Source organism: Pituophis catenifer, unplaced genomic scaffold (assembly GCF_029215685.1).
Source record: "Pituophis catenifer annectens isolate HBS135680 unplaced genomic scaffold, rPitCat1.0.hap2 SCAF_1, whole genome shotgun sequence".
Lineage (NCBI taxonomy): Eukaryota > Metazoa > Chordata > Lepidosauria > Squamata > Colubridae > Pituophis > Pituophis catenifer.
In genome coordinates, this window is record NW_027256881.1 from 4,831,492 (window position 1) to 4,858,580 (window position 27,089).

General features: G+C 45.4%; 1 protein-coding gene across 1 annotated transcript in view; it reads left to right on the top strand.

Annotated features, from left to right (window-relative positions):
* Nucleotides 1-3,113: 3,113 nt before the first annotated feature.
* AATF (apoptosis antagonizing transcription factor) overlaps nt 3,114-27,089 on the top strand; it is a 117,987-nt gene continuing 94,011 nt past the window's right edge. The window contains exons 1-4 of the mRNA XM_070945249.1: nt 3,114-3,201; nt 10,448-10,630; nt 21,202-21,624; nt 26,200-26,337. Coding sequence (XP_070801350.1) covers nt 3,114-3,201; nt 10,448-10,630; nt 21,202-21,624; nt 26,200-26,337 — 832 coding nt within the window. The remainder of the gene's footprint in view (nt 3,202-10,447; nt 10,631-21,201; nt 21,625-26,199; nt 26,338-27,089) is intronic.

The window sequence follows — 27,089 nt, forward strand, 5'->3', positions numbered from 1 at the left end:
TACTCAATCCCAAATCTGCCCTTCAAAACCCTTTCTTTGCATACAGAATTACAGAATAACAGAACTGGAAGGGAGCTTGGAGGTCTTTTAATCCAACCCCTGGATTAAAACCATTAACCCCTGTACCATTTGGAATGGCCTTGCTAATTTATTTCAAGTTTGTCCACATGTCTCAGATGTTTATCAAGAATGGAATGGAATGGAATGGAATGGAATGGAATGGAATAGAATAGAATAGAATAGAATAGAATAGAATAGAATAGAATAGAATAGAATAGAATAGGAATAACAGAGTTGGAAGGGACCTTGGAGGTCTTCTAGTCCAACCCCTGCTTAGGCAGGAAATCCTACACCACTTCAGGCAAATGGTTGTCTAATCTCTTCTTAAAAACTTCCAGTGTTGGAGCATTTACAACTTCTGGAGGCAAAATTGTTCCACTGATTAATTGTTCTAACGGTCAGGAAATTTCTCCTTAGTTCTAAGTTGCTTCTCTCCTTGATTAGTTTCCATCCATTGCTTCTTGTCCTTCCCTCAGGGGCTTTGGAGTATAGGTTGACTCCCTCTTCTTTGGGGCAACCCCTGAGATATTGGAAGACTGCTATCATGTGTCCCCTAGTCCTTCTTTTCATTAAACAAGACATACCCAGTTCCTGCAACCGTTCTTCGTTTTAGCCTCCAGTCCCCTCATCATCCTTGTTGCTCTTCTCTGCACTTTCTAGAATCTCAACTTCTTTTTTACATTGTGGCGACCACAACTGAATGCAGTATTCCAAGTGTGGCCTTACCAAGGCCTTATAAAGTGGTATTAACACTTCACGTGATCTTGATTCTATCCCTCTGTTTATGCAGCCTAGAACTGTGTTGGCTTTTTTGGCAGCTGCTGCACACAGCTGGCTCATATTTAAGTGATTGTCCACTAGGACTCCAAGATCCCTCTCACAGTTACTACTATTGAGCAAGGTACCACATATGTTGAATGATTCTGGGCCAGCAAGAAACTTTTGGTTATTTATTTTTAAAAATCCTTTATGACCTTTCAACTCAGACAATAGCTATTTGGACTATATTTCCCAGTCATATCTACTGGACTCACCAGAGCAGGGAGGCAGGGAATGCTAAGGAGGTCCATCTTGAGGGTCCAAGAACAAGGGTCTTTTCCATGATGGCTCCCTCCTTGTGAAACATCATCCCTGTGGAGCAGGGGTGAAATCCAGCAGGTTCTGACAGGTTCTGGAGAACCGGTAGCAGAAATTTTGAGTAGTTCAGAGAACCGGCAAATACCACTTCTGGCTGGCCCCCGAGTGGGGAGGGAATGGGGATTTTGCAATATCCTTCCCCTGGAGTGGGGTGGGAATGGAGATTTTTGCAGTATCCTTCCCTTGCCAGGCCCACCAAGTCACACCACGCCCACCAAGCCACACCCACAGAACCGGTAGTAAAAAATTTTGGATTTCACCACTGCTGTGGAGGTAAGATTGAGCTCCCACTCTTGACTCTCTTTCCAATGGCCTGAAGACACAGATCTGCCAATGAGTAGATATGGAACCCATCAAATGGTTTATCAGAGTTTTGTCGCCAAGGGATTGGGAGTGGTGTTTACTAGACTTTTTGTATTGGGCTTTTATCTTTATAAGCTGCTCTGGGTCACTTCACAGAGTGAATTGAGAGGCCATGTAAGTTTTCTAAATAAATAAATAAAACTGGGTAATCAATGCAAGGTTAAAACAGAACCATTAAGCCAGCAATCCAGGATTCAAATGTATGCAAGATCACCCAATGGAAACTATTTATTTTCTGCCTTTATTATTTTTACAAATAAGGCAGCCAACTTATCCAACATATATGCAACCCAAACAGACATAGGAACAAGGCTGCAGAGGGAAGTAGAAATGACTTGCCCATTCAGAAATGTATCTCGACCACAATTGAGCCCAACATTTAGGTTGCTAAGTGAGACATTTGTGGTGAGTTTTGCCCCATTTTATGACCTTCCTTGCCAGAGTTGTTAAGTGAATCCCTACAGTTGTTAAACCAGTAGCCCCTTTGTTAAGTGAATTTGGCTTCTCCCGTTGACTTTGCTTGTCAGAAGATCGCAGAAGGCGATTACATGGCCCCGGGGACACTGCAACCGTCATAAATATGAATCAGTTAGCCAAGCATCGGAATGTTGATCACATGACACCAGGATGCTGCGACAGTCGTTAAGTGTGAAAAATGGTCCTAAGTCACTTTTTTCAGTGCCGTTGTAAACCTTGAACGGTCACTAAATGAACTGTGGTAAATCGAGGACTACCTGTATAAAAAGCAGCCTTGACACGAGTGTTTTCCTTTCCATTCTTTGCACCCCATTCCTGGAGTTGCTGCTTCTCCACCATTTTCTGCCTCCAGCAACCTACCCCATGCTTTACAAATCCCGTTATTCCGGAACACTCTTTAATTCAAGGCCTCCGCCGAAGATGGCTTTAGAATAACAGAGTTGGAAGGGACCTTAGAGGTCTTCTAGTCCAACCCCCTGCTCAGGCAGGAAACCCTACACCACTTCAGACAAATGGTTATCATAATCATAATCATAATTTTATTTGTCAAACATATATAACTGGTAATATTATAATATAATATAATATAATATAATATAATATAATATAATATAAATATAATATAATATAATATAATATAATATAATATAATATAATATAATATAATATAATATAATATAATATAATATAATATAATATAATATAATATAATATAATATAATATAAATGGTAGGCACACCGGTGCACTTATGCACGCCCCTTATCCAACATCATCTTAAAAGCTTCCATTATTGGAGCATTCACAACTTCTGCAGCCAAGTTGTTCCACTGTTGTTCGCTTTAATCCTCTTGCCAACCAAGACCCGGAAAATACATTCCATAAAACTGCCATTAAAAACATATTAAGAGGTGCTCCGCTTTATTCAAAAGGCTGCAGCGTCCGTATAATGCGCGCGCGCGCCAGAACCCGGGCAAGGCGGGGCCTCGAGGCTCCGCCCATCGCCGTTTCCGTGGAGAGAGGCCCCGCCCTTCGCGCTGCCCCAATCACCGCCTCCTCCTCCTCCTGACGGGACAAGATGGCGGCGCCCTTAGCGGCGGAGTTGGAGCGTCTCCTCAACCCGCTGCCCCGAGCCCAGCCTGACCCGGAGGACGACCCCGAGGAGGGTGAGGGCTCGACTGCGGGGCCGGTGCGGAAGGCCCCGAGCTGGGTTTGGCTTCTTAGACTCTTAAAGGGGTTGGGTTGAGAATTTGGAGGGTGGGTGGTTGTGTTTTCACGTGGCTTTCCGACGTAGCCTCTGTACACGTGTCGTGTGTGAGAGAGCTGGGACGGAGGGGGGGGCGCCTGTTTCGAACTCTGCCCCCACCCTATGGGCTGAAAACCCGTATCTTGGCCCTGGGAGAGGTCGGTGCCTTCCCACTTTATTTAATTATTTTATTTTATTTTATTTTATTATTTTATTTATTTATTTATTATTTTATTTTATTTTATTCTATTATTTTATTTATTTTATTTTTATTTTTTTATTTTTTTAATTTATTTTGCCAAGCTTATATAAGATAACAGATAAAAGTATAAACATAATTTGAATACCTGAAAAGGATACAAGTAAAAAGGGACATTGGGACAGGGACTGTAGGCACGCTGGTGCACTTGAGCAAGGGATGGATAAACTTGTGAGGGTAGGAGAGGCGATGGGTATGTGTGGAAGGGAAATGTCTATTTATTATTTATTTTATTTATCAAATTTCTATATCGCCCTACTCCCGGGGGACAGGATAGCGGCATTTCTTGCAGACAGCTGGAAATTTGCAAATTTGTCTGCAAGGAAATATAAATCTTTCCGTTCCCCGCCATCCAAGTCAGAGCTGAAGAAGCTTCTTGGATGAGAAGCGAAACGTCTTCAAAGAAAAACAAGGAAGTCCAGTTTCCTCTTGAAAAAAAGCACCTTTGAGACAACCATGTCTTAGATGACTGAGCATCTCCATAGACATTTCTCTGAAGACGTTTCGCTTCTCCTCCGAGAAGCTTCTTCAACTCTGGCTGGATGGTGGGGAATGGAAGGATTTGATACTCCTTGCAGACAGCTGGTCATTTGCATCCTTTAAGAGAATCCTTGAGGCCACTTGGAGGTTTACCTGTGTCCTGAGGGTCACCTGAGTAGTGTAAATGGTTCCTGTAGTCTGCAATTTTTCCTCTAGAAATCCATTCCTACTCCCACGTCATTCAAAGGGTGTTTATCTCAAATTGTACAGCTAAAAATCTGTAGAGATTCTCAATCATCCAGGTCCTGGTTGTCCCAAAAGTGCCTTTTTTCAAGAGGCAGCTAGACTTTCTTGTCTTACTTTGAATACGTTTCGCTTCTCATCCCTAGAAGCTTCTTCAGCTGTGACTGGATAGTGGCATTCCTTGCAGACAGCTGGAAATTTGCAAATTTGTCTGCAAGGGATATAAATCCTTCCGTTCCCCGCCATCCAAGTCAGAACTGAAAAAGTTTCTTGGATGAGAAGCAAAACGTCTTCAAAGAAAAACCAGAAAGTCCAGTTGCCTCTTGAAAATAAGCACCTTTGTGTGTGAAAGGGAAAGAATGGGGAGGGAAAGCATAAACTGGGGCTGGAACTATATTTCCCCCAAGGAGCTATAGGGACGGGGCAGTTGAAAGGGCAGTGATGGGTTTCGGAGTTACAGTATTCTGCTTTGGGAGAAAGCATCACAACACACCAAGAGAATTAAAATAGCCATTCCCTGGAAACTCCCTGGGGATATCCATTAGTATGACAGTAGTAAGAGTCTATGGAGATTCTCAGTCATCCAGGTCATGGTTGTCTCAAAGATGCTTTTTCAGGAGGCAACTGGACTTCCTTGTTTTTTCTTTGAAGACATTTCGCTTCTCATCCAAGAATCTTCTTCAGCTCTGACTGGATGGTGGGGAATGGAAGGATTTATATGCCTTGCAGACAGCTGGTCATTTGCATCCTTTTAGAGAGTCCTTGAGGCACTAGGAGGTTTATCTGTGTCCTCAGGGTCACCTGAGTGGTGCTCCTGGTTCCTGTACTCTGCAGTTTTTCTGGAAATCCGTTCATACTCCCACACCATTCAAAGGGTGTTTTTGTCAAAGTGCATAGCTTATTCCATTCCCCACTATCCAGTCAGAGCTGAAGAAGCTTCTTGGATGAGAAGCAAAATGGCTTCAAAGAAAAAAACAGAAAGTCCAGTTGTCTCCTGAAAAAGCAGCTTTGGGACAAATGACCTGGATGACTGAGAATCTCCATAGATTTTTAGCTATGATCTGCAACAGCCATGATTTCAATTACAGATAGTCCTTGACTTAAAACCATCCATTAAGTGAATGGCACTGAAAAAAAATGACTTATGTCCAGTTTTCACACGGCCGTTGTGGCATTCCCAAGGTCACACGATTAAAATTCGGGTACTTGACAGCTGACATGTATTAATGACACTTGCTCTGTCCCGAGATCATATATTACAAATGATGATCATCACACGTGTCATATGTAAAGCACTACAAAGTGGTATATAAGTCTTAAGTGCTATTAAGAGCACTTAAGATCTGTGGTGGTGCAGTGGTTAGAATGCAGTACTGCAGGCTACTTCTGCTGGCTGCCTGCAATTTGGCAGTTTGAATCTCACCAGGCTCAAGGTTGACTCAGCCTTCCATCCTTCAGAGGTGGGTAAAATGAGGGCCCAAATTGTTGGGGGAAATATACTGACTCTGTAAAACCGCTTAGAGAGGGATGTAAAGCACGGTGAAGTGGTATATAAGTCTAAGTGCTGTTGCTATTTGTAACTTCCCAGTCAGCTTCCAACAAGCAGAGTCAATGGGGGAACTTGATTTGCTTAACAACTGTTGTGATTCACTTAACAACTGTGATAAAAAGAATCATAAAATGGGTCACAACTCACTTAACAACTGTCTTGCTTAGCAGCAGAAACTTGGGGCTCCATTGTGGTCGTAAGTTGAGGACTACCAGTACTGCCTTTGTTAAGCAGCACAATCACAATTTCCATGTGAGATGAGCAGCAAACAAATTTAATAAATAAACTTTATTTATTTATCATAACTTTGAACGGTCGCTGAATGAATGGTTGTTAAGCGAGGACTACTTGTAATTTATTTAATGTACTGTACCACTGCTATCCAAACCTCTTACTAATAATGCATCAACCAAACACGGTAACCCACAAGTAGAAAGAAACGTGTTCTACATAGGGCTACCCTTGAAAAGTGTTTGGAGACTACAGTTGGTCCAGAACGCAGCCACGCGAGCTGTCGTGGGTGCACCTAGGTACACCCACATTACACCAATTCTCCGCGAGCTGAACTGGCTCCCTATTGGTCTCCGGGCATAATTCAAGGTGTTGGTTCTTACCTTTAAAGCCCTACATGGCTCAGGACCAGGGTATCTTCGAGACCGCCTTCTGCTGCATAGCACCCAGAGACTGGTAAGATCCCACAGAGTTGGTCTCTTCCGGGTCCTGTCAGCTAAACAATGCCGGTTGGTGGGCCCGCAGGGGAGGGCCTTCTCTGCAGCTGCCCCAGCTCTCTGGAACCAGTTACCTCCTGAGGTCTGGACCATCCCCATCCTATTGGCCTTCTGAAAAGTGGTGAAGACCTGGCTTTTCTGGCAGGCCTGGGGCCGTTGATTTCACTCTTGTGATCTGGCGAGATCCGGCCATGAATGGTGTGAATGGGTTTTAATTGTTTTTCATGTTTTTTAATTTTTCAATGTCTTTTTATGATGATTTTTTAAATGTGTTGTGAGCCGCCCTGAGTCTTCGGAGAGGGGCAGCATATAAATTTAATTAATTAAATTAAATTAATTAAATATAAACTTTATTTTATTACAAACTATTCTAAGAATATGAGTTCCAGGTATATTAGTTACTTTATTTTATATCAAGCTCGACTTCATGAGGCTGGACATGTAGGTTTTGTTGGAGTAATACCATGGAGTTGGCTTTGTATTGGAGAAGGTCCTTGGTGTTCTCTAACATTGGTTGTTTTCTTGCAGACACTTTATCACCATACTAGATAACATCAGTTTGCAAACCCCATGCCCTTCTAGCACTGATGATGTTACCTAGTTGGGTAATGAAATGTCTGCAAGAAAACAACCATGCTCAGTGAGCACCAAGGACCCCTCATTTCAACCCAGAGCTAGCTAGCGATTGATTGATTGATTGATTTGATTTGATTTATACGCCTCCCTTTCTCCGGAGACTCAGGGCGACTTACAATGCGTTAAGCAATAGCCTTCATACTTTTGTATATACCTGCTTAGTAGGGCTTTCGGCCCCCACTAAGCGGTGTTCTTTTTTATACAAAATCAGCTTATTGCCCCCACAATCCGGGTCCTCATTTTACCTACCTCGAAAGGATGGAAGGCTGAGTCAACCTTGAGCCTGGTGAGATTTGAACTTGCAGTAATTGCAGGCAGCTGGTGCTACTTAACAGCACTTTAGTCTGCTGCGCCACCAAGGCTCTTATAATTCTATAAGTATTCTTTATTGCATGAAGGTTTATTTTTCAACTTTCTACTCCAGTTTTCAGAAGGCCTTGAGGTCTTCTGATGACCTAACATCCAAATAAATATTAACCATCTTCAACTCTTAGCTTTTTTCCATGATCAGCAAGCTCGATTGGCTGCTGCCACCTGGCGTGAAATGCTGGTCTTTGGATAGATCAGCAGTGTTTAATTGACGGCTGATTAGATTAAAAGGTTCATTATTTTTAATTAGCAAATGGGGTAGCTGATTATCAAAGATACCTAGATATTACAAAGATAATATGAAAAATGGCTGGGTCAGGCCTTTTATTAGAAGAGGCCTCTTCTCTCTGTCCTCATGAAGAAGAATGACTCTTCTCAAATCACACTGGGTGCGACAAATGTATGTATTGTCCTTTTTTAAAATGGCATTTTAATCATAGGCTGTTTTACGACAACTCATCTGGCATGATTGAAATTAATCAGCCGAGGCTCCCCTGTTTGAGTGATATTCATGCTTTACATCCTTTGTGTCTGAACCAGTTAAGAGTTAGCAGCACTGCCACTCCGATGCAAATTCTTTCTCCAGTGGTTCAAAACTATAATGTTAGATTGGAAAAGTTTGTTATGACTTCCTGGGAAGTGAGGGGGAAAAAATAATAATCTTATATCAGGTCCAGCAATCCAGGTCAAGCTTTTAACCCCGAGAGCAATTTTACAAAGTTTTGGTAGAGGAAGGTTTTTTATTGCAGTGAAGATGATGGCAAACAAATCTAATCATTTAATACAAGTAGTCCTCGATTTAACAACAAGTTCATTTAGTGTCCATTCAAATTTACAACGGCACTGAAAAAAATGACTCAGACTGTTTTTCACAGTTACCACCTTTGTAGCATCCCCAGGGTCATGTGATCAAAATTCAGATGCTTGGCCACTGGTTCATACTTATGACCGTTGCTGCGTCCCAAGGTAGGTCACGTGATCCCTTTTTGCGACCTTCTGACAAGCAAAGTCAGCGGGGAAGCCAGATTCACTTAACAACCGGGTAACTAGCTGATCAACTGCAGTGATTCCCTTAACAACAACTGGGGCAAGAAAGGTCACAAAATGGGGCAAAACTCACTTAACAAATGTCTCACTTAACAACATGTGATTTTTGCCCCCGTTTTACGACTTTTCTTGCCACGGTTGTTAAGGGAATCATTCCATTTGTTAAGTTAGCAACACGGTTGTTAAGTGAATCTGGCTTCCCCCATTGACTTTGCTTGTCAGAAGGTCGCAAAAGCTGATGCTTTGACTGCAGGGCACGGCAGTCGTCATAAATATGAACCAGTTGCCAAGCATCTGGATTTTGTTCATGTGATCGTGTGGATGCTACAGCGGTGGTAAGTATGAAAAACGGCCATAGGTCACTTTGTTCAGTGCTGTTGTAACTTTGAACAGTCACTAAATGAACTGTTGTAAGTCGAGGACTACCTTTAAGGTATCATTAAATGTTGTACCTTGTGATTCTTGACAAACGTCTCTCTTCTTTTATGTACACTGAGAGCATATGCACCAAGACACATTCCTTGTGTGTCCAATCACACTTGGCCAATAAAGAATTCTATTCTATTCTATTCTATTCTATTCTATTCTATTCTATTCTATTCTATTCTATTCTATTCTATTCTATTCCATTCCATTCCATTCCATTCCATTCCATTCTCTTTCTTATTCTCTTCTCTTCTCTTCTATTTCTTATACTATTGTCTTTCTTATTCTATTCTCTTTCTTCTTCTCTTCTCTTCTCTTCTCTTCTCTTCTCTTCTCTTCTCTTCTCTTCTCTTCTCTTCTCTTCTCTTCTCTTCTCTTCTCTTCTCTTCTCTTCCATTCCATTCCATTCCATTCCATTCCATTCCATTCCATTCCATTCCATTCCATTCCATTCTCTTTCTTATTCTCTTCTCTTCTATTTCTTATTCTATTGTCTTTCTTATTCTATTCTATTCTATTCTATTCTATTCTATTCTATTCTATTCTATTCTATTCTATTCTATTCTATTCTATTCTATTCTATTCTATTCTATTCTATTTCATTCCATTCCATTCCATTCCATTCCATTCTCTTTCTTATTCTCTTCTCTTCTCTTCTATTTCTTATACTATTGTCTTTCTTATTCTATTCTCTTTCTTCTTCTCTTCTCTTCTCTTCTCTTCTCTTCTCTTCTCTTCTCTTCTCTTCTCTTCTCTTCTCTTCCATTCCATTCCATTCCATTCCATTCCATTCCATTCCATTCCATTCCCTTCTCTTCTCTTCTCTTCTATTTCTTATTCTATTGTCTTTCTTATTCTATTCTATTCTATTCTATTCTATTCTATTCTATTCTATTCTATTCTATTCTATTCTATTCTATTCTATTCTATTCTATTCTATTCTATTCTATTCTATTCTATTCTCTGTATATCTTTTTTGGGGAGTCCAGCAGAGTTAGCAGGTAACATATCCAGGGGTGCCAGATTGTCTTTTCCTGGTATAATATTTCCATGCTTCTTTGATCGGGAACTTGAGTGCTGAATATTGATGGGATTATATTAAACAAATATTGGAAGGGGGAAATATGCTGGCTGGGGACTTCTAGGGAGTTGAAGTTCACAAGTCTTCAACTTGTCAAGTTTGGAGACCCCTGGATTAGTTTGAGATTTCATTGCTACCTTTGTAATACCACACTCAGCTTGATAACTGAATTAACCTATTTTCTGGAGTTGTAAGATAATATTGGATCATAAAGTAACCAAGAAGTCTTGTGAAGCTCAGCTGAATTGATGGACCCATAGCACCCTGCTACAGGGGTCTGATGAGAAAGGAGGAGATTGGATGGGCCGGGACCCGAACTAACCACCTCTTGGGTTTTCCTCTGTACAGCTACGGCAGCCAAAGTAATCGACAAATTTGACGAAGGGAACCTTGATGAAGACGTCCTTTCTGTTGGTCAAATCCGGAAAGGAATTGCCTCTCGGCTTTTGGATGCTGATAAGCGGTACCAGGGAAAAGCTACAACCCGCAAAGCCTTAGAAGAAGAGTTGTGGGGCGCAGCTGAGCTGCCAGGTGAGTTGTTACCTGTTTTTTTATTTTCTAGCCAAACTGCTGTGGTTTTGACAGCCCACGAACAGGTTGCATCTATCTTGCAAGATTGTGGTACTTCGGTACTCATCGTTAATTGGTTCCAGGAGGTGTGATGAGTACCAAAAACTATGAGTACCAAATAAATTTTTCCCATAAGGCAGGGGTCAGCAACCCGCAGCTCTGGAGCCACATGTGGCTCTTTTATCCCTCTGCTGTGCTCCCTATCGCTGGTTGGCGCCACAATTTTGAGAGGAGCTTCCAGTTCGGGGGGGGGGGAGCATGGCATGCCAGGAGGAGACTCTATGGCAAGGGACGGGTTTTCCGGTCGGCTCCACAATTGATAGGGCTTTTGGTTAGGACAGGTGGGGGAACCGGACTTCCGGTTGGCTCCAGAATTGAATGGGGGGCTCCCAGTTAGGACCTCTGTGGCTCTTTGAGGGTTTAAGGTTGCCGACCCCTGCCATAAGGAATAATGTAGTGAGTCACAAGGCAGCCGACACTGACAAGTTCTAGCTTGTGCTTTGAGTACCAAACAAATGATGACGATGAGTACCAGGACAAAAAAAAAATTGCATCAAAAAGCAATGAGTACCAAATTCAATGAATTTCAAAGTACTTGAGTACCAAGGTACCGCTGTGTTCATACTGTCCTGGCTCAAACAATTTCAGGGATTTGTGTTGCATAAAGTAGCATGTAAGTCTTTAAGAAAATGATCCAAGATTATTATTATTATTATTATTATTTTTAGGAAAAATCAAAATAGCTATAGCAAAAGCTTATTGCTTTTAGGTAAAGGTAAACGTTCCCCTTGCACATATGTGCTAGTCGTTCCCAACTCTAGGGGGCGGTGCTCATTTCCGTTTCAAAGCTGAAGAGCCAGCGCTGTCCGAAGATGTCTCCGTGGTCATGTGGCCGGCATGACTAAATAGGGAGCAGGATGTGTACCCCATTTATGTCCAGTGGCTGGCATCTGGCATCAATTCGTTCAGAGAATAGAATGGAATGGAATGGAATGGAATGGAATGGAATGGAATGGCATAGCATAGCATAGCATAGCATAGCATAGCATAGCATAGCATAGCATAGCATAGCATAGCATAGCATAGAATTTTTTATTGGCCAAGTGTGATTGGACACACAAGGAATTTGTCTTCGGTACATAAACTCTCAGTGTACATAAAAGAAAAGACACGTTTGTCAAGAATCATAAGGTACAACACTTAATGATAGTCATAGGGTACAAATAAGCAATCAGGAAACAATATCAATATAAATCGTAAGGATCCAAGCAACAAAGTTACAATCATACAATCATAAGTGGGAGGAGATGGGTGGTGGGAACGATGAGAAGATTAATAGTAATAGTAATGCAGCCTTAGTGAATAGTTTGACAGTGTTGAGGGAATTATTTGTTTAGCAGAGTGATGGCATTGGGGAAAAACTGTCCTTGTGTCTAGTTGTTCTGGGGTGCAGTGCTCTATAGCGTCGTTTTGAGGGTAGGAGTTGAAACAGTTTATGTCCAGGATGTGAGGGATGTGTAAATATTTTCACAGCCCTCTTTTTGACTCGTGCAGTATACAGGTCCTCAATGGAAGGCAGGTTGCTAGCAATGGTTTTTTAGCTGGAGTTTGTTCAGGATTGTTAGGAACAGTGGGCAGTGTGAAATGATAGCTTGTTCTATCCAGTCAGACTGCTCTGTGTGTTTAAAGCAGGAGTGTCAAACTCAAGGCCCAGGGGCCGGATCTGGCCCATGGGGGTGCTTAGATCTGGCCCACAGGGCTGCTCTGGGAACAGCGAAGGATTGGCCTGCGGTGCCTCTGCCAGCGAAAACGGAGCTCGGGAGGGCCGCAGGTGGCCCTCCCGAGCTCCGTTTTCACTGGTAGAGGGTTACAGGAGGCCGTCGCTGCCAAAAGCGGAGCTCGGGAGCCCGTTAACGCTGGCAGAGTGCTCGGGCCACCACAGGTGCCCCCGACACGAGTGACGTCGAGCTGGCTACGCCCAGCCTGGACATACCCACTCTGGCCCCCTGAGGTCAAACACAACCCTGATGCGGCCCTCAATGAAATTGGGTTTGACACCTCTGAGGCAGGGAAGGGTCTCGGGGGTCCTTCATTACAATTTTCTCTTTAAATATTCAGGTTTAAAACAGTGTTTATCTTTCCAGGCTCTTTAATTTGAAAAATGTCTTCTCTTGCCGCACGCCTTTCCTTGCTGCCTCGTTTTATTAATGGCATGGCTTTTATGATATATTTGAGTTATTCCTCCGGTGTCGTAATATCTGTTGCATAACGGATGGTATGCAAACACTTTAAATAATAAAAGGATAACAGAGGCCTGTTTTCTTATTGACATAAATTGACCATGTTATGATGTGAAGCACTAGCAGAGAACATTCTCTCCCATGCCCCGTTCTCTGATCAGTCACACCACGCCGGCAGTCTTGAATACAAATTACATAAGTTCCCTATTCTTTTCAAGAGTGTAGATTTTCTTGTGATTGGTGCCCTGCCAGACGTTTACACATTAAAAATAAAAATGTACCAGTAAATCTGTAGAGTCTATACAGGTAGTCCTCGATGTAACAACAGTTCATTTAGTGACTATTCAAAGTTACAACTGCATTGAAAAAAAAGTGACTTATGACCATTTTTCACACTTACGACCGTTGCAGCATCCCCATGACCACGTGATTTACATTTGGATGTTTGACAACTGCTTCATATTTATGACAGTTCCCAGGGTTACAGGGTCACCTTTTCTAGCTTTCTGACAAGCAAAGTCAACAGGGAAGCCAGATTCACCTAACAACCATGTTACTCACTTAAACAACTGTTAGTGATCCAACTAACAAAATGTTAAGTAAAATGGGACAAAACTCACTTAACAAATTTGTCACTTAGTAGCATAAATTTTGGGCTCAATTGTGGTCATAAGTCGAGGACTACCTGGATAGATTTTCCGTAGAAATTACAAGTAGTCCTCAAGTTATAACTGTAGTGGAGCCTGCCCTTTATAGTCTTCAGTTGTGACGGTCGTAAAGTGGATCACCCATGTGACCAACCTGATTTTATATCCTTTTTTTTTTTTTGTGGTAGTTGTTAAGGGAACATGGCAGTTATTAAGTGAACCAATAGTTGGCGATGGGTGATTTTGCTAAATACCAGAAATAAATGCCATTTATTGGCAAATCCTTTGTAAAATGCCATCACATGACTGCGGGGCGCTACAAACTGGTATAATGTGGGCTGGTTGACGAGTACTTAAAGACTGGTCACATGACCAGGGAGTAGTGGCTGTTGGAAGCTCGAAACTGGATTGTAAGTACTCCTAGGGAGGTTCGCTGTAATTTGAAGTGACTGCTAAGTGACCAGCCATAAATCAAGGACTTTGTGAGCTGGTCTTTTCAGCCCAGTCCTTACTTGCCGTATGGTATCTGTGGGCACTTTGACATAGTTTGGAGGTTCTAGCAGAAAAGCGTAGCTATTAACCGAAGATGGGTACATTCTTGGCGCGATGGTTCAGTTGGTAAAGACGCTGAGCTTGTCACCTGGAAAGCTGACAGCCTGAGTTCGAGACCTGAATGCCACACGATGGCATGAGCTCCTGTCCTTGCCTCAGCTCCTGCCAACCTAGCAGTTGTTGTGGCCCGCCAGCGGCCAACGGAGCAGGTGACAAACTCAGACAGTGAGGAGATTGGGGAGGAACATGGGCCAGTCCTGGAGTCTGGAGAAGGCTCTGATGAGGGCTCTGCGTTGGAGGCAGAGATGGGGCGAGTGCTGTCTGACAGTTGTCATCTGCCTTCCGAGCCAGACATCAGTGGGGCAGAAGAACAGCTGGAGCCTGTTCCCAATGTGCGCATGAGCAGAGCTGCCAGGAGAAGGGAACAGCTAAGGAACAAGGGTCGACTCAGAAGTAAAGCCACAGGGGGAAGATGAATGGGCCCTCCCACAGGGAATAAAGAGGAGCGAAAGGGGAGTGGAGTTTGCAACAGACAATTAGTTTGCTTAATCGGTTCGTGACTCTCTAAGACTCCTTGCCAAGTTTTGAAGATATCGGCCTGGCAGCTCTCCAAGCCAGATAAGGTCTGTGATTGTAAATTCTCCCTTGAAAGACTTTGCTGGATGTGAATGAGAGGAATTCACAGTAACTTAATAAAAAGGGGTTTTTGTCGGGACAAAGAATCTGCTTCATGCTCTTGGGAAACCTAAGTCAGAACAGCAGTTTGAAAGCATGAGAGTAGATAAATAGGTACCACTTTGGTGGGAAAGTTACAGCGTTCTGTGCGCCTTTGGCGTATAGCCATACTGGTCACATGACCATTGTCTTTGGACAATGCTGGCTCTCTTGACTAAGATATGAGCACCGCTCCCTACATGGTTTCGGGGAACCATAGGAAATCTAACCTTTATCAGTGGGGAACCCTCTTGTCACAAGGAACATCAGTTTGGTGGGAAAGAAATTGGCAGCCCATTTTTTATATATATCTATACTGATGGATCTCGCAGGAACTGTATCTTTCTCATGTACAACATCTTCTCCTACTCTCTTTATGAAGACATGGGTAAGGGAACGTGATCAGTTTGTAACAGGGTGGATTTGATTTAAATCGAGTTGAGGTTTACATCTGGGGATTCAAGTCGTGGTGGAGTGGGTCTATAACTACTGTCTCAATTCCGGCCTTTTGGACGATCGTGGTTGACCAGCCGCCGTGAGAGGGGGGCTGGAGCACCCCTGCCGGATCGAAACAGCATTTTACTCCCGCCATTGCCGTGAGAGGGCACTGAGGTCTCACATGCTCCAACGGAACTCTATTGAAATCTGGCATTCCACTCCTTCTGACTGTGTTAACATCAAATTGGCCCCTGGCTATTGGCCATGAATTATCACCTCCCTTGACGTTGATGTATTCGGGGAATGACCTTCGTGCCCTGCGAGACTCCCCCCTCTCGCAGGCTTGGCCCTCTTCGCTATCGAGGGCCTATCTTGATGACGGGCGTTGGAGCCCCGAGAGATGGCATGCGGCTAAGAAGAGTTTGAGGGGTTTTTTAAGTGGGTTTTTTAGTGGGTTTTTAACAAAAATTTTAAGGGGTTCGGGGGGGATTAGGGTGGGTTCTGGGGGAAATCCACTGGGTTCAAGACCAGCCTTAGCGAAGGGCTGCGACACTAGGGACGCAGAACCGGAGGTCGGGGAGGGGGTTGGAGTTCGATTGGAAGAGGGCTGTTCCATCAGCATAGTGAGTGGGAGGGGCAGATATGGCGGAAGCTGGGGACCATATCATGTGCGGGGAATGCGCACTCGCTATCTTAGAGCGATTGCGCACTCCGGCCCCCAATGCTTTTCTTGTTCCCCAGGCTGTCCAGATTCTCAGGGCCAGAGCCTCCGGCTGATGCTGTGCAATGCCAGGTCCGTTGTTAATAAAGCCCCCCTCATTCACGATCTTATTCAGGAGGGGGAGGCGGACCTGGCGGGCATTACGGAGACCTGGTTGGGCCATGAGGGGGGAGTCCCCCTCGTGGATATATGCCCACCAGGCTTCCGTGCATTTCATCAACCGAGGGCTCAGGGCAGGGGCGGGGGGGGTGGCGGTTATTATAAAGGAAGGTCTAGATCCAAGGGAGACCACTGTTCCACAGATAGCCGGATGTGAGTCCCTCTTTGTGAAGTGGGGTCATGGAGTACAGATGGGCTTGTTGGTCACGTACCTGGCTCCCTGCCACGTGGCAACGGCCCTGCCCGAGCTCCTTAACGTTATAGCCGAGGTGGCGGTGGCTACCCCCAGACTTGCCATCATGGGGGACTTTAACCTGCCATCCATCGGTGAAACGTCTGAGGTGGCTCGAGAGTTCATGGCTTCCATGACGGCCATGGACCTTACTCAGTTAATTCATGACCCCACTCACACAGGGGGACACACTCTGGACTTAGTTTTTGTCTCTGGTCAGTGGTTGAGTGGCCTTGATATAGGGGATATAGTCATCGAACCCTTGTCATGGTCTGACCACTCGCTCCTTCGACTGGACTTTCTAACCGCTGCACCCTGCCGCAGGGAGGCGGGACCGACAAGGTGGTTCCGCCCCAGGCGCCTGATGGACCCTGACAGGTTCCAGATGGAGCTTGGGCCATTTCCTGAGATTCTGGCTCATGACTCGGCGGAAGACCTGGTGGCCGCCTGGGACAGTGCGGCTGCCGGGGCCTTGGACCGAGTCGTGCCTTTGCGGCCTCTGACCCGGCACCGAACTCACCTAGCTCCTTGGTTCTCCGAGGAGCTTAGGGAGATGAAGCGCCGGAAAAGACGCCTGGAGAGTAGCTGGAGGACCAGCCGCTCCGAATCTGACCGAACACGGGTGAGGTCTCATATTAAGACCTACCTAGTGGCGATAAAAACGGCGAAAACTAGCTATTTTGCCGCTCTTATCGCGTCATCAGATAATCGCCCAGCCGCCCTGTTTAGGGTGACCCGCTCCCTCCTCCATCTGGAAGTGCGGGATGACCCCTTGCAGGGTCGAGCTGAGGATTTTGTGCAATATCTGTATGACAAAATCGCTCAGATTCGAGAGGGGCTGGCCTCTGACTGGGTATGTCCGGACGGGATGACTGAGGCAGGTCTTGAGAGTGTTATCTGGGGGGAGTTCGATCCTGTGACTCCCGAGGACATGGACAGGATCCTGGGACGGCTGAACGCGACCACATGTTTATTGGACCCGTGTCCCTCCTGGTTGGTACTGGCCTCCCGGGAGGTGACGCGAGGCTGGCTCCAGATGATTGTTAACGCTTCTTTGGGTGAGGGGGTCCTGCCGGCCGCTTTGAAAGAAGCGGTGGTGAGGCCCCTCCTCAAGAAGCCCTCTCTGGATCCGGCTGTTTTGGCTAACTATCGTCCAGTCTCCAACCTTCGCTTCGTTGCGAAGGTTGTTGAGAGTGTGGTGGCGCAACAGCTTCCCCGGTACCTGGATGAAGCTGTCTATCTAGACCCGCTCCAGTCCGGCTTCCGGCCTGGGCACAGCACGGAAACGGCATTGGTCGCATTGGTGGATGATCTCTGGAGGGCCCGGGATAGGGGTCATTCCTCTATCCTGGTCCTGTTAGACCTCTCAGCGGCTTTTGATACCATCGACCATGGTATCATGTTGCACCGGTTGGCGGGGTTGGGGGTGGGAGGCACCGTTTTGCGGTGGTTCTCCTCCTACCTCTCCGACCGGTCGCAATCTGTGTTGACAGGGGGGCAGCGGTCGACCCCGAGGCACCTTGCTTGTGGGGTGCCACAAGGGTCGGTACTCTCGCCCCTTCTGTTCAACATTTATGTAAAGCCGCTGGGTGAGATCATCCGTGGCTTCGGGGTGGAGTTCCATCAATACGCTGATGACACCCAGCTGTATATCTCCACCCCAGGCCACCCCAATGATGCCCTTGAAGTGCTGTCCCAGTGCCTGGAGGCCGTGCGGGCCTGGATGGGGAGAAACAGGCTCCAACTCAACCCCTCCAAGACCGAGTGGCTGTGGCTTCCGGCGTCCCGATATAGCCAGCTGACGCCATCGCTGACTATTGGGGGTGAATCACTCGCCCCCACGGAGAGGGCTCGCAACTTGGGCGTCCTCCTGGACGCACGGCTGTCCTTGGAAGATCATTTGACGGCCGTGGCCAGGGGGGCTTTTTATCAGGTTCGCCTGATACGCCAGTTGCGTCCCTTTCTAGATCGGGACTCCCTACGCACAGTCACTCAGGCCCTCGTCACCTCCCGCCTGGACTACTGCAACGCTCTCTACATGGGGCTCCCCCTGGGGTGCACCCGGAGGCTCCAGCTGGTCCAGAACGCGGCCGCGCGGGGGATCATGGGGGCGACGAGGCGCTCCCACGTGACACCTCTCCTGCGCGAGCTGCACTGGCTCCCGGTGGTCTTCCGGGTGCGCTTCAAGGTGTTGGTGACCACCTTTAAAGCGCTCCATGGCTTAGGGCCGGGGGTACTTACGAGACCGCCTTCTGCCACCAATAGCCTCCCACCGGCCAGTACGCTCACACAGAGTGGGCCTCCTCAGGGTGCCGTCCGCCAGGCAATGTCGGCTGGCGACCCCCAGGGGGAGAGCCTTCTCTGTGGTGGCGCCTACCCTCTGGAACACCCTCCCCCCAGAATTACGCATAATAACAGACCTCCGGATTTTTCGTCGGGCCCTAAAAACCTATTTATTCCAACAAGCTGGGCTGGCTTGACCAAATTTTTAATTTTTAAATTGATTTTAAATTGGAAATGGTTTTAATTCGGCCAAAACATTTAATTATTTTAAATAGTTTTTTAGATTCACCATGTTTGTATATATGTCTTGTTTTTACCTTGGCTGTGCACCGCCCTGAGTCCTATTTTGGAGAAGGGCGGTATAAAAATTTAATTAAATAAATAAATAAATAAATAAATGATTTAAATCACTAGTAAAAAGGCTTGATTTAAATCAACTCGATTTAAATCATAATTTTTAAAGAGCAACTGTCATCTCTGCTACTCCTTTGACCCACTGTTGACTCACCGATAGGCCTCATGCTACATAACTAAGCTCCATTTCATGCTGAATAAACTAAATTATTTGTGTATCTTAAATAGAAAACTATCTTACGATAGATTTTTTACCCCAAAAGTTTTTTATTAAAATAAATTCAATAAAAATCAAAAAAATCCAATTTAAATCAAAAAAATCTGATTTTTTTGATTTTTTTTTTTAAATCATTGATTTTTATCCACCCTGCTTTGTAATGCTCACCCATTATCTCATTATTTAATGGGAAAGGCTGTCAGCTAATCAATGGGTCTGATAATCAGTCCAGCTCCTGCTGTGGATAAGCATGAGTTTGAGATTTTAATCTGCTGGAGACTTTCCCAGTGGTCCCTTCGGGCCAAAAACCCCGAGGTTGGTATTTTACGTCCCTCGTAAGGTGGAAAACATGAGAAGTGATGCTTTTGGGAAGAGATGTGTGGAATGTCTGTATCATTTCTTTTAACTTTTAATAGTCCCAAATTTCCAGATGTATGATTAATGAGGTTTCTTGAAATTTCCATGCTTGTTGACATTGTAAGGCAGGGGTGTCAAACTGGATTTCTTCGAGGGCCAGATCAGCATTGTAGTTCTCCATCGGCCGGGGGGTGGGAGACGGGACGGATGTCTGCTGCTGTACCCTGCTGGTCAAAACAGGGCACGGGGGGGGGGGGTTGTGTAGCCCCCCCCGCACCCCATTTTTGGCCTGGACGCCCTCCAGCACCCTGCTGACCAAAACGGGGGACCTCACGTAGATCCTCCGCCCCCCCATTTTCAGCCTGGATGGTCTCCAGCACCCTGCCAGTCAAAACGGGGCACAGGGGGCCTCACACAGCCCTCCTGCGCCCCGTTTTGGCCAGCAGAGTGGTGCAGGAGGCCGTCCAGACTGAAAACGGGCGGTAGGGGGCCTCGCACAGCCCCCTCGTGCCCCATTTTGGCTGCCAGAGGCACCGTGGGCCGATCCTTTGCTATTTCCAGGCCCCACGGGCCAGATTTAAGCACCTTGTGGGCCCGGATTTGGCCCGCAGGCCTTGAGTTTGACACCCCTGTTGTAAGGGAAGAAACATCTATAGTTTTTGAGGTAGGGGGTAGGACAATTTAAAAAGAGAGTGAGATATGCAGGTAAGAATCTGCTGGTAGATTTCAGCTGGGGAGCCCTGGCTGTTGGTATCTTTAGTTGCATGTGATCCTGGAGTTGTGGTGTAAAATACTCTTGTGTTCTGTGTACAGTCCTTGACTTACAACCTTCTGAAAAGGTGGTGGGAGTTAAACCTCTTTCACCAAAAGCATATTTCCTTACAGTAACTTTCCTGGATTCAGAAACCAATCCTTGTTTTGTGTTTGAATAGACAGGTAGTCCTTGACTTACAACAGTTCATTTAGTGAACATTCGAAGTTATAACAGCATTGAAAAAAGTGACTTATGACCGTTTTTCACACTTATGAGCGTTGCAGCATCCTCATGGCCATGTGATCAAAATTCGGATGCTTGGCAACTGGTTCATATTTATGACATGTGATCCCCTTTTGCAAACTTCTGACAAACAAAGTCAGCGAGGAAGCCAGATTCATTTAACAACCATTCTACTAACCGAACAACTGCAATGATTCACTTAACAGCTATGGCAAGAAATGTTGTAAAACGGACCAAAATTCACTTAACAAATGTCTCACGTAGCCATATAAAATTTGGGCTCAATTGTGGTCGTAGGTTGAGGACTGCCTGTACAAGTGTAGTTCATTTATTTACTTAACTCATTAAATGTTACAATCGGGGGGAAAAAACCTGTTGGTGTCACTAGAATCTTTATAAAGTCTAATCTTTAATAATTGGGAAGCTGGTTCATCCTGCATCTCACCTGTAGGTTATTGCTCCTGAAATAAGCAAGAAAAGAATTATAAATATTCTCACTTGTTACTTTCCAGCTTCTTAAAAATTATATTCTCGGTCAAGAATTACCTTGTAGGTTACGAGTAGCTGCAGGTGTAAGTCCGTCTTTCACCAAACCTAGCCATTGTGTTTTCTTATTGGTAGATGAAGAAACATCAAGTGAGGAGACCGATGAAGGTGATCTTGACAGTGAATCTCTGGCTGAAGATGAGAGTCCAGAAACAGAGGAGGAGGAGGAGGAAGAGGCAGCCAGTGATGCTGAAGAAGACAAAAAGCTGTCCCACAAGCTGAAAAAACCAGCCTTCAGTTTCCAAGCCATTGACGATTTTGAGAAATTTGCTGAAGGGATGGATGAGCTTGGGAGCGAGGAAGAAGAAGAAGAAGAGGAAGCCAGCTCTGGAGAAGACGACGAAGGGGAAAGTGACTCCCAGGAAAGCGTGAAGGAGAGCGAGGAGGAGGAAATGGCAGACGTTAATAGAGATCCAGAAAGTGGAATCCTCTTGACTCACTCTCAAGGCCAAGCAGCGGAAGAAGTGGCAAAGGGAAAAGCGGTGAAAAATCAAATAGGTGAGTAGGAGGTTTCTAGGTGAGGTCTTCATGGCTTCCTGGGTTGAGAGTCAATAGAGACCCCTTTGAAAGGTAGCAGGGGCCTTGTTTCAGTGATGGGACATGTACTTTGTGTGTAGATCAGGGGTGGGCTCAGGGGTTCGGGAGAACCTCTGGCTAAGATTCTGTGCAGTTCGTAGAAACCCCAAATCCCACTCCTCGCCCGCCCGGCCCCTCCCCGGAGACCCCACACCAGTGATGGGTTCCTCCCAGTTCGGTCTGGTTCGGCCGAGCCGGTAGCGGTGACGATATGACGTCAACGAACCGGTATATACCGCTTTACAGTGCTTTACAGCCCTCTCTAAGCAGTTTACAGAGTCAGTATATTGCCCCCCAACAATCTGGGTCCACATTTTACCCACCTTGGACGGATGGAAGGCTGAGTCAACCTTGAGCCGATCAGAGTCGAACTGCTGACAGTCAGCAGAATTAGCCTGCAATGCTGCATTCTAACCACTGTGCCACCATGGCTCTTAATCATCTTAGTTGCTCTTCTCTGTACTTTTTTCAAAGTACAGAGCCTGGTGAGATTCAAACTGCCAAATTGCAGGCAGCTGGCAGTCAGCAGAAGTAGCCTGCAGTACTGCACTCTAACCACTGCGCCACCGTGGCTCTTATGACCGGTCACCCTGACTTATGACCGGCTTTTACACTTAAAACCGTTGCAGCATCCCTATGGTGAAGTGATCAAAATTCAGATAATACTTGGCAACTGGCATGTATTTATGACGGTTGCGGTATTCCGAGGTCATGTGATCACCTTTTGCCACCCTCTGACAAGCAAAGTCAATGGGGAAGCCAGATTCACCTAACAATCGTGTTTTTAATTTAACAACTGCAGTTGAGTCACTTAACAACTCAGGCAAGAAAGGTTGTAAAATGGGGCGAAACTCACTTAACAACTGTCTCACTTAGCAAGAGAAGTTTTGGCCTCAATTGTCATCCATAAGTCAAGGACTACCAAAAGCCAAGTGTTTAAAAATTATAACAGTAACAGAGTTGGAAGGGACCTTGGAAGGCCATCTAGTCCAACCCCCTGCTCACACAGGAGACCTGTACTAGGGATTCGAACCGCCGAGCTGCCGACCTTTCTGATCGACAAGCTCAGTGTCTTAGCCACTGAGCCACCTAGTCAGGATAATTAATTAATTAATTCGAACAGTCACTGCTGGGGATGAGATGCACAAATGACGCTGCAAAACAACTTTTTAATTTATTTACATATTTATTGTTTACACCTCTGAACCGCCCGTCTCCCTCAAAGACATGTTAAAATGTGGCTGTTAAACTGTGAACAGCTGCAAAAGACAAAATTTAACGTCTCTTATAATTCAAGCCCCACTCCTGAAGATTTCATAGCCGTGCACTTTTCTTGGCAGCAATTTGGAAGCTTCACATTGGCCTCTTCCCAGGTTTTCTAGCACCCCAGTCCAATCCAGAACCGTGGGATTTTCTGGTGGTCTCCCATCCCAGTACAAATTACACCCAGCGGTGCCTGTTTTCAGGATTGACTATGTGTCAACCACAGGGTGGATTTGATTTAAATCGAGTTGATTTAAATCCCAATTTAAATCATGATTTTTAAAGAGCAACTGTCATCTCTGCTACTCCTTTGACCCACTGTTGACTCACCGATAGTCCCAGTGTTGCAGAATATACAGCCTCATGCTACATAACTAAGCTCCATTTCATGCTGAATAAACTAAATTATTTATGTATCTTAAATAGAAAACTATCTTACGATAGATTTTTATCCCAAAAGTTTTTTATTAAAATAAGTTCGATTTAAATCAAAAAAATCCGATTTAAATCAAAAAAGTCCGATTTAAATCAAAAAAATCTGATCTTTTTGATTTTTTAAAAAAAAATCATTGATTTTTATCCACCCTGGTCAACCAGATACTGCTACCTGGCAAACAGCCTAGAACTAAGAAGAAATTTCCTTACAGTTAGAACAGTTAATCAATGGAACAATTTGCCTCCAGAAATTGTAAAAACACTGGAAGTTTTTAAGAAGAGATTGGACAACCGTTTGTCTGAAATGGCATAGGGCCGTGATGGCGAACCTATGGCAGGCGTGCCACAGGTGGCATGTGGAGCCCTCTCTGTGGGCACACGAGCTGTCGCCCAGCTCAGCTCAACCACGCATGTGCGTGTTCCTCCTTCAAGCCAGTTGGTTTTCGGGTCTCGGGGGTGGGGCGCATGCAGGAGACGCACACACATCCGTGGGGGTCGTGCGCGCATGCACGGGGGCGGGGGGAGCATTGCATTATGGGGGTGGGCATGCGCACGCGACCCCCCTGGGCTCCCCCTGCTTTGGCATGCGACGGCAAAAAGATTAGCTATCACTGGCATAAGGTTTCCTGTCTGAGCAGGGGGTTGGACTAGAAGACCTCCAAGGTCCCTTCCAACTCTGTTATTCTATTCTATTCTTACCTGATTTTATGACCTTTTTTGCCAGGGCTGTTAAGCAAACACCAGGGTCATTAAGCAAAGCAATAGTTTGCATGGAGATGGCACTTCTGGCCAAAAACCAGAAGTAACTACTGGTGTTCTGTCCCCCTTCCTCACACAGGCAAACGTAATACCAAGCATGCCTGCCAATATTTTATTAGGTAAACAGATTAGAATTCTTGGCAGACCAAGGTTTTGGCAGCAAACTGCCAAATGCCTGCCAAGACCGTTTTCACTCCCATAAAGCAGAAGAGGACTTATCTTCAGTCCGTTCCAGGAGCAACAAATTATCCACGAGACAAGAGTTCAGTCAATGTTCAGTCCAAAATATATCCGAGCCGAATTTCAGAGATCACGATGTGACTTTCAGGGTTTAACTTTGTCCGTCACAAAGCCTGAAGAGCAATCACACCCACTTTTATTCCTGGTGGGGCGTGGCTCCGTGACTCAGCTCAATCTTTGGCCCTCCCACGCCTCTTCCATTGCTGCGCACACTTCTCCCTCCGACGCTGCCTGGGATCAAGCCAGGATTCATCATCCTCGCTCCCTATCAATTGGCTGCTCCGATATGCCTTCCTCCTGGCACATCCCAGGCTGTTCCTCCTGGCCTTCAGATGGAATATGAGGCATTGCCAGAGAGGAGGGTCCTGGAGAGGGAGGCCTTGTCAGTTCCTCCCCATCACCTTCTGAGTCCTCTTCCTCTGTTAGGACAGGCTCGGGAGTCGGGGTCACAACAACTGGGGTTTTATTTTGGCAAAACCATTATAAAACAGAGTCACATGACTGGGATGCTGCAAATAGCTGTAAAGGCAGCCCCGTTGCTGAGCACCTGAAATGTGATCACATGACTCTGGGGGTGGGGACAACCCTCGGAAATTTGGATCCAGGTCACAACTACCCCCAGGTAGATCTGTTGTACCTTCAGTCACTAAGTGACCGGTCGTAAGTCGAGGCCTAACAGTATCTGTCAAATATTAATTAAATGGATCACATCTATAACTTTCAATCATTCATTTAGTGACCGCTTGAAGTTACACCAGCACTGAACAAAGTGACATATGACAGTTGTTCCCAGTTCTGAAAGTCGCAGCATCCCCATGATCAAAATGGGATCCCATGGAAAGTAGAATGTATTTTCAGCAATCACATTGTCCCAGGGTCTGACCTTTCCAGCCATCTTCTAACAAGCGAAATCACTGGGGGAAGCCAGATTCGCTTACTGACCATGTGACTCACTTAACAACCTCAGTGGTTTGCTTAACAACTGTGGCAAAAAAAAGTCGCGAAGTGAGGCTTTGACAAACTGTTTAGCAGCAGAAATGTTGAGCTCCATTGTGATCGTAAGAGCCGCAGTGGCACAGTGGTTAGAGTGCAGTACTGCAGGCTACTTCTGTTGATCACTGGCTGCCAGCAGTTTGGCAGATCGAATCTCACCAGGCTCAAGGTTGACTCATCCTCCCATCCTTCCGAGGTGGGTAAAATGAGGACCCAGATTGTTGGGGGCAATAGGCTGACTCTGTAAACTGCTTAGAGAGGGCTGTAAAGCACCGTGAAGCAGTATATAAGTCTAAGCACTATTGCTATTGCTAAGTTGAGGACAACCTGCAACGCTAGGATAGAATGAATACCGTATTCCGTTAAAATTGCCGAGAAGATTTCTGTAGATTTTGCAGCTGCTTTTTCTTTCCCGCCTTTTTTTTAATTTTTTAAATTTTATTTTACTTTCCTTGTTCTGATATGGCTTTGTTGCTTTAACTGCCTCAAGAGGGAAATTCACCTATAGTCATTTAAAATACATGGGGATGGGGTGGGAGAGAAATGGAAGAAAGCTAAGCTGTTTGTATTTTTTGCTTGGATTGAATAAAAAGGACTGCCGTGCTCAGAAAGGCAGTTTCTGCTTTCCCTCCAAGGAATTTAGATAAGACAAGGAAAAAAAAATTGGAATTGTGAAACCCCTCTCCGTGAGGCATCCGCTCTATTTAAAATTACGGCTACGACAAATGAATGACAGTGAATGTTTTGTGTTTCTCTACCCTCCCCTCATTTCTCTCTCCCCTCCCGTTTCTTTGTTTCTCCCAAAAGCCCTGTGGGATCAACTCTTGGAAAGCCGAATCAAGCTTCAGAAGGCCCTCTTAATAGCCAACCAACTTCCCCAGCCAGATACCTTCTCCGAATTCAAGAAGAAAGGAGGGCAGGAATATTCTAACGTGCTCAAGAACAGTAAGAATCTGTCTGCGATTATGTATTTTTATAGCATTCAAGCAATAATCAATAATTATTGACAGTATTGATCATGCATTATGAGCTTCCTTACAGACAGGTAGACATTTTGCATACTTAAGAGAGTGCTCTGACCTAGGGTCCCTTAACAAGAAGGAGGCAGGGATTGACCTCTTTTATTTACACAACTGAATTACGTTCATTCACAGTCACCAAGGTTTATCCAAACAGTTTTTCAAAGGAATATTTCTCAACACATCTAATCTCGCTTGGCAAGCTGCCACCTAACTTGTTTCCAACCGCAGTACAAAGCCAAACTTGGCACAGAGTCTCTCAGAGTCACGGAATGAACAAATTGTTTCCTGCAAAAGCCCACTCCCTGTTCGCTTCTCTTTTATTTCCTGTGGGAAGGGCCAACACCTCCAAGGTGTGGCTTTACTCCCGAGTCGACCCTGCTTTCTGAGTTCTTCTGGCAGCTCTGCGCATGCGCGCACTGGGAACAGGCTCCCGCTGTTCCTCTGTCTCACTGCTGTCTACCTCCCTCTCTGCCTCCGACACAGAGCCTTCGTCCAAGCTTTCCCCAGGACTGGGCCAGGTTCCTCTTCAACCTCCTCACGTTAGTTTCCACCCATTGCTTCTTGTCCTGCCCTCAGGTGCTTTGGAGAATAGCTTGACTCCTTCTTTGTGGCAACCCCTGAGATATTGGAAGACTGCTATCATGTCACCCCTAGTCCTTCTTTTCATTAAACTAG